Source organism: Archocentrus centrarchus, chromosome 23 (assembly GCF_007364275.1).
Source record: "Archocentrus centrarchus isolate MPI-CPG fArcCen1 chromosome 23, fArcCen1, whole genome shotgun sequence".
Classification (NCBI taxonomy): Eukaryota; Metazoa; Chordata; class Actinopteri; order Cichliformes; family Cichlidae; genus Archocentrus; species Archocentrus centrarchus.
Genome location: NC_044368.1, coordinates 23,350,418 through 23,368,006, shown reverse-complemented (window position 1 = coordinate 23,368,006; position 17,589 = coordinate 23,350,418). Strand labels below are relative to the sequence as shown.

Below are 17,589 nucleotides of genomic sequence, written 5' to 3'. Positions count from 1 at the left end.
AGCAGGCTGTGTTACTCAAACGGGCATCTCCAAAGGTTAGGGGGTTTTGTGTCACAATGCCCTCTCTATGCCTTCACAGACAGGGTTTCATTTAAGGGAATTGTGGATTAAAGCAACCCACAATTTGGAGGATTTCTACTCTTAATTTGTACTTAAGCGCGTGTAATGTTATTTACTGCATTATCGTCACGTTCTCTTTTCCTGGATTTTCCTGCCTAGCAGGAACGGGAGGAGTGATTACAGGAAACCTTTCCTTTAAGTCCTTGTCTGAAGAGTCTCACTGCAGTATTAGTTTTGGACTTTCACGTTCCACATGGAAACTAAAGTGGTAAATCTTACTGCGTATCGAACACTGGGTCTGGTAGAATTCCTGGATAGAAAAAAAATTAAGTCTTTGAGAAAAGAGAGGTTGGAATTTGGCCTGGGTTTTTAGTCACATCCAGCTAGTTGAGGACTAGCTTTCAGACAGAAACTGTAACATTTTCAGATTTCGCTTCCAGACAGTTTCATTTAAATTCCAGACTTTTACCAATTAAAGGAAATGGTTACTAGCTGTAGTTCTGAAGTGACTGTAATGGATAATGTGTCTGAGCGTCATGCTGTCACACACTCGGTGCTGTGCCTGCAGGAAAATGTATCATGTGCTTGCTTTGCCACACAATTAAATGCACTCTGTGTTTGGTGTGTTTTTCATATTCAGGGCCGTCAGTTGCCTCAGAAAACAGGAAGGAGAATATGGCAGAAATCAGTCTCATCTGTGAAGAGAATCTGCTCGACACCATCTTCCACGCTTGTGACACCCAGCGCAGAGGTACAGCTGCATGTGCTCGCGCATCAGCTAGTGGCTGGTCAGGCATTAGCCACTAGCTCGATGAATTCTAACTCATTGCTGAGTGCAGTCTGACAGTGTGTCTCTCATGGAGACCGCAGAAGTAATTTCCTCAGCTTAAAACAGTTACATAGTATCAGTCTTTTCTGTGTCTTCCTCTTGTGCCTGCTTTTGCTCACAGTCACTCTCACATCTGAGAATGTGAAAATGTCCCTTCTCCTTTTTTTTGTTTGTTTTTTTTTTTGTTTTTTTTTTATAGAAGCTTCTGTGTTTTCTGACATTTAGATGCTTTTCTGCTGTGACTCACGGTGCTGCATAGATGGCATATTAATAGAACTGGGGAGGAGGGTTTTTTCTTCTTAGGTTTGTCTAACCCTTGTTGACGAAAATGTTCTTTTTAACCTCTGAGCCAGATTAAATCCAAGGTTGCAGACTCTTCAGGAGATTGTGCACCACTTTCTGAGGACAGACTTTAATTCTGATTACTGTGTGAAGTCAGCACTGAGAAATGTGTGAAACCAACTACCAAAAACTTGACGGTCTCAGTCACTATGGTTACTGCTTCTGCTGCCTACACCTATAACCACAATCTGTCACGGCGTATCTGGGGGTGTTCAACTGTGCAAAGGAAGACAATCAAAACTTGAAATGAACAAGAATGTAGAAGCGTGTCTACAAATTTATGGTCAGAAAAGGTTCTCGTGCGTATTGAGCATCTGTGTATGCTTCCAACAGGTAAATGTGTCTAAAAATGATTCAGTTTGTTTTGGTCTCATCTTCTAGGTAGAGTGTACGTGTCCCACATTGTGGACTATCTGCGTCACACTACCAGTCGCAGCTCAGAGGACAGTGGGTTGGAAGAACTTTGCAACATGCTGGACCCAGAACACAAAGATGTGTCCATTGATTTGGACACATACCACGCTGTCATGAGGGAGTGGATCGATGACTGCCGCAACACTCGGTACTAGAAAAGAGACATGTCCTTCACTCCAAAAATATCTTTGTGTGTAGAAGGATTTTCATTTGGAAAGAATGAGGGTTTGTTAGGTGAGCTGAAAGTGTTTGTGGAGAAGCAAATCAGAGCTTCTGTGATTTACAGTATGAACGTGTAAGTGAAAGTCCTGGAGCATCTGATAAAATAGCCTAAGGGGGCCATACTACACATCTACATGATGCTGCATGTCTCCATATACGGGAGAAAAAAAACCCCAAAAATTCACTTTAGGCATTCTATTAGGAAATTAGTTGTTGATTAAGATGAACTAAATGCAAAATATCCACTCATAAGTAGTTTTCAGAAGAAATGAAAGCATGAAAAGTGGGGCAGTTTTAGGTGGAGCCATGGAAAATAAACATACAGAAACAGTCATCAGCTTCATTTTTGGGAAAGTGAGACTCCTAACCAGATTTCTTTGAAATGTTTCTGGGTAAAATTACATGGGCTTATTTACCAACTTGCAGAAGTTAACATTAGTTAGCATGCAGCTGAGAATGCTGTGCAGCATCTTTGCCTGTTCTGTCCTTTGTGGTTTTTCAGAGTTACAGACTCTGTTTTAGTTATATAAGTACATGTTGTGTAGGTGGGTAAGCAAAGATGAGAAGTTGCTTTTTTGTTGTTGTTTTTTGGGCAGTGTGTATCTCCACTGAAGAGAATGCCTTGTCTTCTCACACATTTAGCTTGATTGGACAAAAGTTTAAATAAATGCATAGGTTCTGATACTTGAAGGTCCAAATATTTGCTGTTATTGATACATTTATTTGCCTCGTTCAGTGATTGCATTTCAACAAACCTGTGAGATGATTCATCTTAGCCTGATGTGTGGGCTAGTTAAAGTGATACTGCATATTTTGACAAGCTATAACTGCTGCATGATGTACTGTATCTTGTTACTGGTGTTGGTGATGTTTGTGTTTAACATAAAGGATAGTGAATGGCTTCCAAATCCTAGGAAAAGATCATAAATCCTACATGTTGATTTCTCTGTTTTATCTCAGGGAAGAGCCAACAGAAGATGACATCACTCAGGACTCTGTGAAACTCAGAGACAGCCTATGTGGTGAATGTCCATATAATCACACACAAACACACAACTGCATTTAATTTCTTTATGTTGTATGTATGGATCCAGTGTTGATGACACGTAGAGCTTTACTGATGTGTTTGGTTTTTCAGCCAAGAGGTCCATGCTGTTTAATATGACCTCAGGAAGCTTGGAGGCCTTTGGAGGGGAGGCATCCAGAGCAGAATTGTAAGTGATTGTGCAATACCAAGTGTTTGGATATAATGTGACCTGTTGTTGCCTATATTTATCTGTGACCACCCACACATGCCCTTGATCTGTAAAGCTAAGATGCATTATGACTGCATGTGTGTATTTGTGTGTTTTCCTCCTCAGTGAAACATCAGAGCTGGTGTACTGTGTTGCTGACCTCCAGATGAGCAACCAGAAGCTCCAGGAGGAGGTAAAAAAACTGAAGCAAGTGGTGGAGAGCATGGAGGAGTGCAACCAGAAGCTTGCAGAGGAAAACGAGGAACTCCGCAATCAAGCCAAGATGTAAGATGCTTTTACGTGTATGCAAATATACGCAACTCGCAAACTGTATTGCAGCAGTTGCAGCTGTTTAGTAATGTCCATTTGTACTTGTCATCTCGCACAGCAACCAGCAGCTGGCACAGAAGGAGAAGATGCTGAAGGAGGAGGTGGAAGAGATGAAGGCCACTCTGAGCTGTACGGAGGAAGGCAGAGCCCGTGCCTCCGCACACAGCAAACATGTGGTGAGTCAAAAGTGTTTGAAGTGAAGTGAAATGGAGCTGATTTTTTTCTTTCTTGTTGCCTTGCAGCAGTTTTAGGCAGCTATGGTACTTTTCTAAAACTAACTTGACTTTTTTCTTTAATTAGAATTTTATAATTATCACCATTTGTAGTTACAGACATGTTTAAACATCTTATTGCTACATGCAGGTTGTGTCGAGGTAATAATGTGTATACGGTGTGTGTGCCACACCTTTTGAGGGGACATTTAGAATCATTACCTGAAGTTATTTTATTGACCTTTTTCTTCTTTCAGGAGAGAGAAAACCAGAGTCTTATTGCCAAGATTGTGTCTCTTCAGGAGGAGGTGACTTTTACAGCACAGTTAACAGTGAAATGAATGACCTCACTATATGCACAGCAGTAGTGCTCAAATTCATAGACCTCTTACATAGTATATTGACACGAGTTAGTTCATGAAAGGATGCGTCCAGCTGCTCTAACTCCCCTCTGATGGTTCCTCAGAACTTCAAGGTCAGCATGGAGGCAGATGAGCTTCAGAGGAGAATAACAGAGCTGTGTGACATTAACGCTGACCTTCAGGTACTTTTTAACTGTAAAATATTCTTTTTATTTTCACAATTATTACATCTCTGCTCCTCACACATAATGTCCATTTTCTCATCTGGCCTCACTTTTTTTTTTTCTTTTTTTTTAAGAGGGTATCTGCTTTTCTTTTCTTTTTTTTTTTTTTTAAAGCCCTTTTCAATGAATTTCTGTTTCACTTGTGTTAAAATTGCTGTGCTTTTTATTATGTAACTGCTGTTTCCTTGTCCTCAGATGCAGATTCACTCTTTTGATGCTGTCATTAGTGAAAAGGATGCAGAGATAGTTGAGGTCAGTGTCATTTTATTACTGCTGAAGATCTCTAGAATCTTACATTTTAATATAGAATGAGTCTTTTTTTTCTTTCTAAAAACATTTTGTGTTGCTTACCTCCTCATGCAGAAGAGCAGACAGATAGATGAGCTGAAGGCAGCAGTGGAGGAATACTCCTCCATTACAGAGGTTAGTGTGCTGAACATCTCATCATCTCTTGAGTAAGAGCTTCCTCTAATTCTCTTTGACCTGAGGTATTTTCCTATTTTTGACCTGTTTGCTTGAGTTTGTTCTTCTTCTCCTCCTTCCTCATGTCACTGAAGCCTTTGTAGTCACTGGGGTACAGTTTACTGCACAAACTTGTTTTTTTTACCTTTCAGATATAAAATGTACTCATCTTATCATCCTCTCCTTTTGATTTTATCCCTTTGACACTTGATTGACCTTAGTTTATTAATTGACCTTTGACCAATAAATGTTTATTAGCTGTCACCATGTATTTCTACTTTAAAGCATTTTCTACTACAAAGTATCAACCCTAAAAATTAACGATATGCTATTTTTTGTGATGTTTAAAATTTGAAATCATTTTGCTGAGGCTGTATTTTCTCTGTACACACACGCCTCTCTGTCCACTGTGTTAGTCATCAACAAGCAGCAGCAGTTTTGGTTTGTTGAGTTCAGGTGTGGGAATTAAATCACCTGCTGCCTCTCCACACACAGGCCTTGTGGCCAGCATGTTTGTTGTAGGAGAAAGGGTAGACCTATAACTATCTAATGGGATGGATTGAGTCATGATTGTGTTATCTGCTGTTGACTCCAGCTGCTGAGGGTGGACAAGAACAAGCTGGAGAGGCAGATGCAGGTGATTCTCCCAGACTTGGCTGGGTGAGTGAACCACGAATAACCTGCAAGTAGAAATTTGAGTCTAAAGTTTTCACGCTGAGGATCGAAGCACAACTGAGGCAAAATGTATTCAAGTATTCAGCTTTAATTTTGTTTGGACGTATTCATTTTGACCTTTTCTAATTGTTGGTTTTTTTGTCTAAACTTGAGCATTGATTCCCGCTCTCCTGTCTCTTACAGGGCTAGTCTGTCTTTGACAGCAGCTTATCGGTTGAACCAGAGCAGCTCAGGATCATTACAAACAGAACTGGCTCTGGCACAGTCACCACTGGAGGTCAGCACTCCCATGCTCTGTTTAAATTGTGCATTTTTTTAATGCCTTGTATATTTTTCACTCCTATATTCTTCCTGCTGCTGCTTAATTGACGTATCCGTCTAGTCTTGTTTTTACCTTTTAAGTTTGAAGTTTACAGTGTTTTCAGCCTCTGGTGTTTGGCTTCTTATAGTGAATTCATTGGAAACCTTTTCTTGTAGCTGCCAAACTGTAAAAAATAAAGCTAAACATGATAAAACTGAATGCATCCCTTTGCATGAACGCACACCAAGCATCAATTTGACAGGCACAGCTAGTGTTGGCTGTGTTGTGTAATCTCGGTTTATAGTGCCCCTCGTTGCAGCTGCAGTTATGAGAAGTCTCATGTCAGGGGTAATCGTTCTTTGATCATTTTTGTTTTCCAAAGTGTGTCACATACTCTGCACACAATGCAAAGCAACACAAACCACTGTCATAGCATTGATGTGGCCCTTCACATGCAGCACACTCGACACAGACCAGCTTCTCTGCAATAATCATTTTTAAGAGTGTCTGACTCGTTCATATAACTCTATTCCCCTGTCTACAGGCTCCCCATGGAGTTGACCATTTGTCCGCTGCAAGCTTTGTCTCCCCGCTGGATGAGACTCTGGACAGGGAGGTTCTGCTGATGCTGCAGGGGCCCAGCCCTGAACACATGGCTCTGGAGTTCAAGAATCTCCTAAACAAACTGGTAATCCAGCATCCAAGTGCAGTGTCAGCTTGCACTCCTAAAACTGACTGTAGACTGTAGATTGATCCCTGTTGGACAGTCGCATTATTCTTTTATGTTATGTAACATTAAGTGTTTGTATTTCTAACTCATTTGCAATTTCCCCTCCAACTCCAACACCTGTTGAGGTTAATAGGTGACAGGAACGTTTCAAGGCTGCTTGGGGTCTTTCGTTATGTGATTCTATCTTTAAGTATTTCTCTTTCACAATATGCTCCTCTTTTGTCTCTCAGAAAAGGGACTTTAGAGAAGAAACCGACTCCGTCTTATCTACAGTTAGAGCCTCGTTAGATAACCACACACAGACAGGAGGCAACACGGACGCCAGTCTTCAGGTGGGATACACTTTGACATTCACGTTTGAATTTTACAGTCAGTATCAGCGTGGCTGTAATGCTCCAGACGAGCCTAAGAAAAGTTTCAGAATCACAGTGTACCAGAGAATTAGTGTCTGTGTAAATGTCTGGGTCTGAGTGATTTAAGTCTGCAGATGGTTATAATTTTTTAATATGAGTCATAAAATTATATAAAATATTCTTCCACTTCCTCAACCTGTTGCACTCTTTTTCTCTATTTTCCACATTATCTGCTCTTTCTATCCTTCCCTCCCACTCTTGAGAGCTCTCACTTATATAACTCTCCAGCAGGGCCCAGTGCTGTTTTACTGTGAGCACAACCCACTCCCACTCCCCCTTCACTCTTTCTGTAGCTCTCTCTCTCTCTCTGTTTCTCTTTCCCCCTCCTCCTGCATTGTTGCCACTCTGCATTCATTAGCCACGTTCTGCCATACAGCACTAAACATGCCAAATGAGACAGAAATCATTAGTGGACCTGAGCTGTGCCAGTGAATCTGTGTTTTGCTAGTTCTTCAGTGTGCTAGCTGACATGGAAAGAGTTTGTGTCAGTTAGGTGTTACAACTTTTTGGAGGCATAAAAGACACCCAGCTATTAAGTCTGCGGACTGTCACCTGAGTAAGAGGCTCATCCCTCAGGCTTGTCTTCCTACAGACAGTGCAGGCCGAGCTGGATGCACGGAGGGCAGACTGGGTACTCAGCCTGGACCAGCTGGCCCAGTACACAGACTCACTGGAAAAGGAGCTGATCAAAATGGCCGGAAACATGAGGCGGTCCCGCACTGAGATCCTCCACCTTTCAGTCAGGTGAGTCAATCTTTGGTGTCTACGCTGACTGTTCATCTGTGGTTGTGCGTTTGAAAATAAGTGGGCAGTCAGAACGAGGTGATCAGTTAAATGCTAATGCTAGTTATTATTTTGGAGAGCCTGGTATGAGAGAGGAGGTGGGTGAAAGATTAATACCAGGAAAAATCGATGGAAGGGAGCAGAATTCCAGTGGATCTTGTGGCAGCTAATCAAAGACGACTAGCTTTTAAGGTAGGGGAAGGTTTGAGGCGGAGTTGTTTTGAGTAGCAGTGATCTCATTGGTTGGATTAAACCCTTATAGGCAGAGCTAAAAGAAAAGCATATTCCTTCTAAGTAATACTGGCACCACTGTAGAGGACAAGAACTACAAGTTGATTAAGCGCAGCAGTGTAATTACTAATTTAAATGCAGTCTAGACATAATGAGTTACCAAGGTTAGCTGATTAGACCAACTGACCTTTCAAATCCATACAAGCCTACAGCCATCTATGTAGGTTTGTTAGGATGTTTACAGCTTGTCAAATATTTATTACTATTAATGCTTTATTTATATATATATATATATATATATATATATATATATATATATATATATATATATATATAATATTATAATATTATAATATTATAATATTAATAAATAAAAAATCAAGCTTAATTGATATGTGACCAGCAAAGTTAAATTCTACCTCTGGATCCAGTGTTTGGTAAAACCTCGATTACATAAATAACATCACATACAGTACTCTGTCAAACCCCTTCAAGGGTCACTGAGGTGGATGTCCTTACATGTCAGGGCTCTGTCTCAGCTGAGCAGTCAGGTGTTGTAGTGAATGGAGGAAAGACCCGTTAATCATGCTGACCTCAGTGACCGTAGAGGGCCTGCCTCACTAAGTTTGGGTCTGGGCCATTCCTGGATTTTTTCTGACTGTGTGGATGGATTTGCCTCGCGTTCTGCGTGTGTCTGTTGGTGTGTGTTCATGGAGACGGCCGTCCCCTTTGGATATATAACAGGGTTAGACCGGTGCACTACCAGACCAGAGGGGGAGAGCTGGTCAGGCTGTCCAGCTGGGATTTAGGTCTGCCAGGGTGATCTTGTTTGGGAGAAAGCAAACTGAAGAGGGGCTCACTGTAGGTATAGTTCTGGAGTATTTGAGAAAATGCAGACTGTTCAAAGTCGGACTGGACTATAAAGTGGTGCTGAGATCATGGTTCTGCTGTAGTTCATATCAGGGTCTGTGTGTAGTCTAAGATTAAGGGCTGGATTTACAACACTGACGTGAAGAGAACTGGCGCTGGTCACCCTGGGCAATAGAATGGGACACTGCATGGGCCTGCGGATTGGGTACAATATGTCCACTGTACTTTCTTATAGGATCTGTGTGCACTGGATAAATCTTTGGACAGTTTACATGCAGCTATCACATTTTCTCTTGTTAAATGAATAATTGAGCTGTGATTAACATGGTTTTGTGTAACTGCACACAGGGTGCAGGAGCAGGAGAACCAGAAGCGGCAGCTGTGTGAGGAGCTCGAGCAGCTAAAGACTCCTCAGGATAGCAGAGAGGCCTCATGCCAGACACCTGCACTAGAAGAGGAGGTCAGAAAGCAGGGGATGAAGGGGATGAGCCTGATTATATAAAGCTACGTGCAGTAAATGACAGATCCTTGCTTTCACCATTCTTAGAAGTGATCTTAATCTCCACTCACTGTACATTGTTTTTAGCATATTCAATGAGTACGACTTAACTATTATGTACATCATCTGGCAGGTCACTTGGTGCTCTTTAAATGTTCTTGCATGAAAGTCAGCTTGGGTTAGAGCACAATCAAATATAATAATATACATGCATGTTCTTTGTACATATTAATAATCAACAACCACAATTCATAGGCATCACTGGAGAGGAGTGACAGCTCATACTGTATTCAGACAGATGGAGTAGAGATGGTAGAAGAGAGCTGGCTGCGAGCTGGCGACTGAAGTGGACATGTGCACCCCCACACATAAATACACATGCACGCAGAATCAGATGCAAGCGCACACCTACGCACTGCTCATAACACACTGACGCATGCTCGAACATTTCCATTACAGCAGCATTGTTTTTACTCTAAAAAGAAATGTGTGAGGTGCTGAGGATGATATACATGCATACAGTAACCAGGTTGTCCTTTATATAAAATGCCGTTGAGAGTTTTTAAATAGCCCTGAATTTAAAAAAAACCAAAAACAAGCAGTGCTGTGGAATTGTTCTGCATCAACAAAAAGTCAGTTTCTTAAATATAATCATTTTTAAGCTGCATTTTGTTTTAATGGTGACTAGCGCTCATAATACCTACAGTAAGTGGGTAGCATGTTTGACCAGAAGCAGCAGTAGCTGTACAGAAACTTCACAGTAAAAATGATTCTGCACCCATAACTGTGCCACCTTCAATCCCTCAGGTGTTATTTAGCCCGAATGGGTTTTGAATGGTTTCTGCACAGTTCACCTTTTGCGTCTTCCATTTTTATTTTTAGGTTGGAGATGACTTGGACTGGGATGAGGAATTTGCCCTTCAAGATTTCCTTAAGAATGAGCTAGCAGAGAGAAACTGCCAAGTACATGAGGGGCAAAGAGAAGACAGGCTCGAGGAAACGGCAGATAAAGTAACAGACCAAGGTGAAGAGGAGAACACGGAGGAGAGGTGGACAGTGGTAGATACGGGCGGGGAGGGAGACGCGAGGGACACATCTACTCCACTGTCTACCATCACAGTGGAGGCCCAGTCCGGGCAGGGCACTGTGGGAGAAAGTCAAGGTGAGTGAGGACACTAATTGGGCATGATGACAACTACTCACACTTTAGAGGCTTAAAAAAACTGGCATTCTTCACTGTATCTGATTTTGAGCTAGTTTTAAACTGATGAGATGTTCTAAGTCATCTCAGGGAAAGTTAAGAACTTTGAGGAGTTTTTCCTTTTAATATCCAGTATTGAGCAGAATTGGCCCAGAGCTAACTGGAAGCTCTTAAAGCCAAGCCAAATAGAGCTAAATATAGTTTAATATTTTTCTAGCCTTGCTGTGACCCATGTGTTCTCCCTCATCCTAACTCTGGATCAGAAAAAACATGAGCAAACTCAGGCTCACGCGCAGCAAGGATGTGAACTAATGCATCCTGAAAATGCTTAGTAAGAGGATATTAAAGCAACTTTTATTTATATTTTATTTATTTACAGAAGTCCAAGCCAAGTGAGTTTTTCTGAGTTTACCTGAAAAATCCTGTATTAAAATATTTGTCGGTATGCACTTTATTTTGGCTAAATCTGCTTGAGTGTATATAGATGTGAATGTTGCAGTAGATGTTATGGATAAACTGCAGTTTTATCTCCAGTCTCAGTCCTGGATTAAGTTGCCTTTGATGCTTACTTGTCTTAGCCAGCCCACAGACATCGTTAAACCAGATTGTTAATGAGAGAACATTTACAGACAAATCAATATTTCAGTGACCTTGAATTCACACACACACACACACACACACACATTGAGCTGATGATGCTACTGATACTTTATTGATCCCACAATTGGGAAATTACAGGATCAGTCAATTATGGATCAGTCTGTAGGTTTCACTGTGTTGTACAGGGTAAACTCATGAACTTGGGCTTACAGACTACCGTTGTCTTTGAGTGTTGATTTATTTGTGTGTGTGTGTATGAAATAAAGTAGATTATGCTCCAGTAATCCATGGGAGTCACAGGGCATTCAGCCACCTTTAAAGAACCAGTACAGTACACTGCTCACTCACTCACTCACTCACTTACTGTAAGGATACAGTCTGAGGCCATTCCAAGCAGACCCCTGCCTTCTATGGTTGTTGTGGCCCTGGGCTTCTGAAAGTTGAGTGAGGGAGTGTGCGTGTGTCAACACAGTATGAGAAATCCTCTCTTCCTCAAGATCCTTCTATGGCCAGGTATATGACTATTCTGAAGCCATGAAGTGAGCTCAGTAATCCCCATTCCTCTGTCTGCATGAGCGGCTGGCAGGCAGAGAAACAGAAAACAAGTGTGCAGAAGTGGTCATTAATGCCACCTTAGCCATGGATGGTATTTTAACCCCTTTGCCCCTCCCTCGGCTCAGTTCTTTACATAATAAACTGTCTGACCTTTTATGGTGACAGTGCAGTTGGTTTTCAAATGGCCATTAACCCCGGGATGGATTTGACGAGGCTTTGGGTTCTCAGTGATCGGCCTCGTTGTTTTGTCGTTTTTCCTGCTTCAAAGTTTATTTTTCTCGTCTTCTGTCTCTGTTACAGATTCTGCAGCCTGTAGTGAGTCAGAGGTGAACTGTCAACCTTTGCAGGTACATTATTTTGAAATGAAATTAACCCGACATGGAATGAGGTGCTCACTATGTTTGAATATGAACATCATCCTTTTATTTTGTGTAATTGTTTTTTTTTTTAGGTTTTATCAAATCGTGGGTAAATTGTCTCTAGTGTAAAGTCATTCTGAAGCCAAATAAGAACCTAATACCAGGCTTAATTTTTTTTTAATTAAGCTCCCAAACAGCATTCTTACATGGCCAAATTGATATTTAATGACATGTGAAAATAATAAGTGTTGGTATACAGGTATCTCCTATATGTGTATCCCCTTATTTTTTAAAAATTATCTAAAAACAATGCCATGAAATTTAGGATTACCAGCTAACACTATGCGACTGTTGTTAACACTGTGGATAATCAAAAATGTAAACTGACAGAGAAGCAATGTGACATGTTGAAGTACCAGCTGAGATTTTGCTGCTAAGAATAAATCTCAGCCATTCCATAGATGGCTTTTCTATCAAGAGAGCGAACCACGCAAAGAGAGACTTTCATGAAATCAGTAATCTGAAGAATGTGGATTGTGAAATCAATTTACTCCTTTGGCTGTCTTCCACTCTGTCTTCCACTCTGATGTTGACCTCTTGAGCAATACACTGAATCATCAGCAGCTCTGCCAGCAGTAGATGATTTAAACAGTGCACTTCCATTAAGCTGATTTGATGCACATTGTACCTTCCGCGGTCTAAGTTGTTAATATTTTCAATAATAGCCAAATTAACCATATCTGTCACATGCAGTTGTAATAAAGTAACATGATGTTTAATAACTTCTTGAGAAATTCGGTTTGGATGAAACGGTATTGGTCAGCTGTGCGTTGTGGTCATAGTACCTCATAGTACCATATTACCCGAATACAGCACTTCACACTCAGACTGCTGGCTTACTTGTGGTTCCTGAGATACTTAAGAGTAGAATGGGAGGCAGAGCCTTCAGCTTTCAGGCCCCTTGTAGACAGACACCCTCTCTATTTTTAAGATTAGACTCAAGGTTATAGTTAGGGATGGACAGTAATCAGGATCAGGTGACCCTCAACCCTCCCTTAGTTATGCTGCAACAGGTCTGGGCTGCTGGGGAGTTCCCATGATGCACTGAGTGTTTATTCTCCACTCACATCTTTTCACTCTGTTTAATGATTAAATGCAGAGTGAAGTATGGTTATTATTGATCTCTGGCTCTCTTCCACAGCATGTCTTTTGTCCTGTCTGTCTCCCCTCAGCCCCAACCAGTCGTGGTAGATGACCCCCCCTTCCTGAGCCTGGTTCTGCTGGAGGTTTCTTCCTGTTAAAAGGGAGTTTTTCCTTCCCACTGTCGCCAAGTGCTGCTCATAGGGGGTCATTTTGAATGTTGGGTTTTCTCTGTAATTATTGTAGGGTCTTTACCTGAAAATATAAAGCCCCTCAAGGCGACTGTTTGTTGTAATTTGGCGCTATATAAATAAAATGAATTGAATGTGGCATATTTCTGTAATGTTAATTCAGTATTAACGGTACAGAAAAAACCTTCTGTTAAAAAAATCTGTGAATTTTATTCAAGCCAGCTTATTAAAGCATCCTTTTGACTTATTACATTTCAAGGTCTTTGCTGCAAACAGTGCGATTGTCCGGAAACACTGTCAGTTTCTTCTGCCTGTCATGGACTGCTCACTCAAGTTGATTTTTCTTTTCATTCTTTTACTCCACTAAATAAGAAGCTATGATTTAAATGTACAATGTGATGTATGATATCACATGGTGTCTCTACCTTCCTTTCCCTGTCCTCACTTAGTATCTGCACCTTTTCCCTTTCTTGTTTCCTCTGGTGTCATTTGCCTTCCAAATTGCTCATCACATATTATTTGCAGCCTCTATGCACAGGCAGCAGTCTGCATGCTTGTACTGAAGCTACTTCCTTATATAGGTTGGCACTCATGAAACCTTATGATCGTACTCACGTGAAAGGGAACAGAAGTAGCTGTAATCCCAGTGTCTTCTTACACTTCCTTATCTTGTAAGTTGTGAATTCCACCCTCTTGCTCACTGTTTAATTAATTTCATGCCTGTGAGGTTTATAAAACCAATTTAAACACTCATCAATGCCAGCATTATGAAAGTGATGTTTGCTTTGAATTCCTGTGAAGATGACAGTAATTGGGGATCTTTCCAACAACCCATTAATGATGGGGCAGACTTTTTGTGCTGTCTGTCAGCTGTAATATTTTGCTGACTGCTTATGTAATGTTTTCTTGTTTGACAGAGGTTTCTATTGACTGATTGTGTGCCTGCTGTTTAGTATATGGTAATATGTGATTTGATCTTTCCCCCTCTTTTTTTTTTTTTTTTTGAATATTTATCCATACGTCTCTGTGTTTTTCAGGAAGAGGCTGTGGTAACATTGAGCACCCACTCAAAAGCTGTCAGCATTAAACAGCCAGAGGCAGATGCTCTCCCTGATCTGTCCCACTCAGAGAACAACAGTAAGACCTCCTGCTTCCTCTGTCTCTACACTTTCAGTGCTGATCGCTTGCTGTCTTTCTGTTTCACTTTCCTCTCCCCCTGCTGTCAGCCAGACTACAGCTTAACTGTATGCATTTACAACTTAACCAGAGTGAGTCATTTCCTGGCTCACTTGGTATGCTGTTTGTTTAGAGGAGAGAAGACTTTACTAAATCTTGCAAGATGGTTAAATGCTACTAAATGTACCAGTATGCACATCAGTTTTGTTTTTTGATGACCTGAAATGCTGTGACTACTTTGCAAAAGCTTATATTTGGTAAGGCAAAACCGCATGTTTCTGGTGTCTTTATCCTATTACAAGACAAAAACATTTTATTTGCCAGATAAGTCAGTTGCTAATTTCCTTTTTGTAATGATTGTGTTTTACATATGAACTAAACAGAGAAATTTAGAAGTTCTTATGTTACAGATGTGTTAAAATTGTTAATCTGCATATACATGACATCCTAACTAATGTTCATGTAAGGTAACCTGTAATCATGGAATTTACTATTATTTACTGTTATTATTTCATACTGATAGTTTATTTATAGAAGATTTCATTTTGCTCTTATATCAGCAGGTGCAGAAGTTTGTGAGAGCGGACAGTCTGACTCCTGTGGTCCAGCCCAAACTCTGAGAAACCCACCTGATCAGGACCAGACTGTCGCACCTGTTGACACCCCTCCTACAGCAACTGATATAGTTTCTCCCAACAGCACCTCACCTGGATCAGAGGAGACCATTACCCAGACTGAAAGGTGACTGATGGAATTGACTGTGTTTAAAGAGAAAAAAAAAAAAAAACCCTCTTGCATATCTGTCAGTGTTTTTTTTCCTGTTACCACGAGGGGGCGCCAAACTAGAGTTTTCAAGTTGCTGGCAGTAAAGACGGTGGTTATAGCTTACATTAAATTGTGAGCCTAGTTTGTTGCAGTCGGTTCACAACAGTTGATAGAGCTGCAAAGCAAAGATGCTCTCTATTTGTGCTCATCCGTGTACACAGGGCTGTGGGAAGCACAAAACTATATACAAGTGGTCTTTCTCAGTATACAGTATAGAATACTTTTTTTTTCCCAGAGGACTGTAGCATAACATCTCTGTGATCAAATGAGAATATAATAATAGGTGGGAAGAAAAGAACTAGAGGTTTATTTATCACTGATGAGCATCACATGATGTGGCACTTTGATGATGCTGAGAACTGCCACCACATATAAAATGTACTGAGGAAGTTGACATGAAATGGAGAATGCACAGCGTTTTTCCTCCAGAGCTATTAGAAAGGATCTGATATACTGTCAACTGATGTTTGAACTGGCAAACCTCTCCTGGGGTGCACAAAACATGTTCAGTACAGAATATTATCGTTCAGTCTCACTTGGCATATTTTCATAGCAGCATAAACCTCTTTTGAATTTGGAACTTGATAGAAATTATTGATAGTCACTGTAGTCACCACTGAGGTCATTCTTTCACTAAGTTGGAACATTTTCCTGAGACTTTGGCAACATTTGGTAGTCAAATGGGTGTTTTCATTGCTGTGGGACGAGTGCAAAGGTGGATCAGTATCTCTGTGGCCATGCTTTGCATAGGCACAGTCCACCTCCACAGAGATGAAGCCTGTTCCTCATCCCTCTTGCTGTCTTTCATGCTAACATTTTTCTTACTGGGTAGCTAGAAAGTTTATCCAGTGTATCAATCAAGAATCCAAAAATGGAGAGTACCTAAGAATTGATCTGTGACCTTTCAACTGTCAGCATCCAGCCAACCAGTGAGGACCACAGAGGAGAGGAGAAGAGAGGCGAGGTGGACTCAACTGCAGGCGACATGAGCTATATTAAGGTTAGTAGCAGAAGTGCTTCAGTGCATAAGTGAATACAATTTCCTCTGTTCTTTTCAGCACCCACTCATGAATACTTCCCCTTCCTCTTTTTGACCCACTCTCTTTCTGTTTTCAACTTCATGTGTGTAAGTGAACAAAGGTGTGTTTAGAAGGGAGGCGGGAAAGGGCTGGATTTTCTTAGAAAGCCCAAGAAGGGAATTCTCGTCCTTGCCCACAGAGGAGAGGGCAGGGATTGTAAAATTAAGGAAAAGATCAGAATTCAGTCACATAAGGAATAATGGGACAGGCTTTCAGCTTCCCTGAACTCTGTGGCCAGAGGAGGCAAGTGTATTATACTTTATACTGCTCATGAAAGGTCTGTTATTTTAAGATGGATCAGTTGTCATAGTTCATTAAAAACACTAAAATATATTATCAGTTAAGCAAGAGTAGAAATTTTCAAAGGTAATGGGAGAAGAATTTATGCTTTTTGTTTTGCTTAGGTAATTAAGTTTTTTTTATTAATTTAAAAATTAGATAGAAAATATATGTTGGTATTTTTCCTTGGCTTCCACTGCTACTTTATTACACTTTTCTGTCCATACATTTATTGGTTGATCTGGTTTCTGTCTGGATGACTTGGGCTTCTCAGTTCATTGCTCATTTTTGCAAATAAGGTTGTTTTGTTTGGACAATTATAACCATCCTCAGATGTTTGAGCAGTTTTTTTTTTGTTGTTGTTGTTTTGTTTGTGTTTTTCAGGATGTGATGGTGTTTCACCATAACTAGTTTGTGTCCTGCTCTCTGCCAGATCTATCAGTTTGTTTTATTTAGTCTCCTGCTTGCTGGTGGCTTTATGGACAGCCCCCCCCATGCTGAGAGAGAGTCTGACACGAGCATTTTTTTTTAGAGCCAAGTCAGTGTTTGTGATCATTAAGAAGCCTTTGTTGATCTGAAAAAGTTGCGCATTCCATTTGAGCACAATTATTCAAATATATTCAAAGTTGACAAGTTTTACTTGTAAATGAAGAGATTTTCATAGGATTTTTATTCATATTCATGTTGTCAGTAAAGAAAAAATTAACCATATTATTCATTCCAATAGCATTGCCCTGTTAGTGTCATACAAATGCAAACACAAATCTGAGGATGAATGGTTCTGTCTTTGTATTAGCCCTGCAATAGATTGGCGACCTGTCCAGGGTGTATCCTGCCTCTCACTCAGTGACAGGCTCCCCTGCCTCAGCCCTTTATTGGATAAGAGGTTAAGAAAAATGGGTGTAAGGCTGGAGCAATGTATGAAATAAAATATAATGGTTGTTGATGATGTCTATAATGGTTTAAAGGTAACTTTGCAGGAGCCGGTTT

At 40.7% G+C, this 17,589-nt stretch overlaps 1 protein-coding gene across 3 annotated transcripts in view; it reads left to right on the top strand.

Annotated features, from left to right (window-relative positions):
• The window catches only part of lrmp (lymphoid-restricted membrane protein), a 32,620-nt gene that overhangs the window by 3,783 nt on the left and 11,248 nt on the right, over window positions 1-17,589 (top strand). For all 3 annotated transcript variants that reach the window (XM_030720022.1, XM_030720024.1, XM_030720023.1), the window contains exons 3-23: window positions 701-811; window positions 1,613-1,793; window positions 2,828-2,889; window positions 3,006-3,081; window positions 3,229-3,387; window positions 3,491-3,608; window positions 3,902-3,952; window positions 4,111-4,188; window positions 4,426-4,482; window positions 4,594-4,653; window positions 5,288-5,352; window positions 5,551-5,644; window positions 6,213-6,356; window positions 6,629-6,730; window positions 7,404-7,555; window positions 9,044-9,155; window positions 10,077-10,356; window positions 11,851-11,897; window positions 14,278-14,377; window positions 14,977-15,157; window positions 16,157-16,241. In XM_030720022.1, coding sequence (XP_030575882.1) covers window positions 701-811; window positions 1,613-1,793; window positions 2,828-2,889; window positions 3,006-3,081; window positions 3,229-3,387; window positions 3,491-3,608; window positions 3,902-3,952; window positions 4,111-4,188; window positions 4,426-4,482; window positions 4,594-4,653; window positions 5,288-5,352; window positions 5,551-5,644; window positions 6,213-6,356; window positions 6,629-6,730; window positions 7,404-7,555; window positions 9,044-9,155; window positions 10,077-10,356; window positions 11,851-11,897; window positions 14,278-14,377; window positions 14,977-15,157; window positions 16,157-16,241 — 2,315 coding nt within the window. The remainder of the gene's footprint in view (window positions 1-700; window positions 812-1,612; window positions 1,794-2,827; window positions 2,890-3,005; window positions 3,082-3,228; window positions 3,388-3,490; window positions 3,609-3,901; window positions 3,953-4,110; window positions 4,189-4,425; window positions 4,483-4,593; window positions 4,654-5,287; window positions 5,353-5,550; window positions 5,645-6,212; window positions 6,357-6,628; window positions 6,731-7,403; window positions 7,556-9,043; window positions 9,156-10,076; window positions 10,357-11,850; window positions 11,898-14,277; window positions 14,378-14,976; window positions 15,158-16,156; window positions 16,242-17,589) is intronic.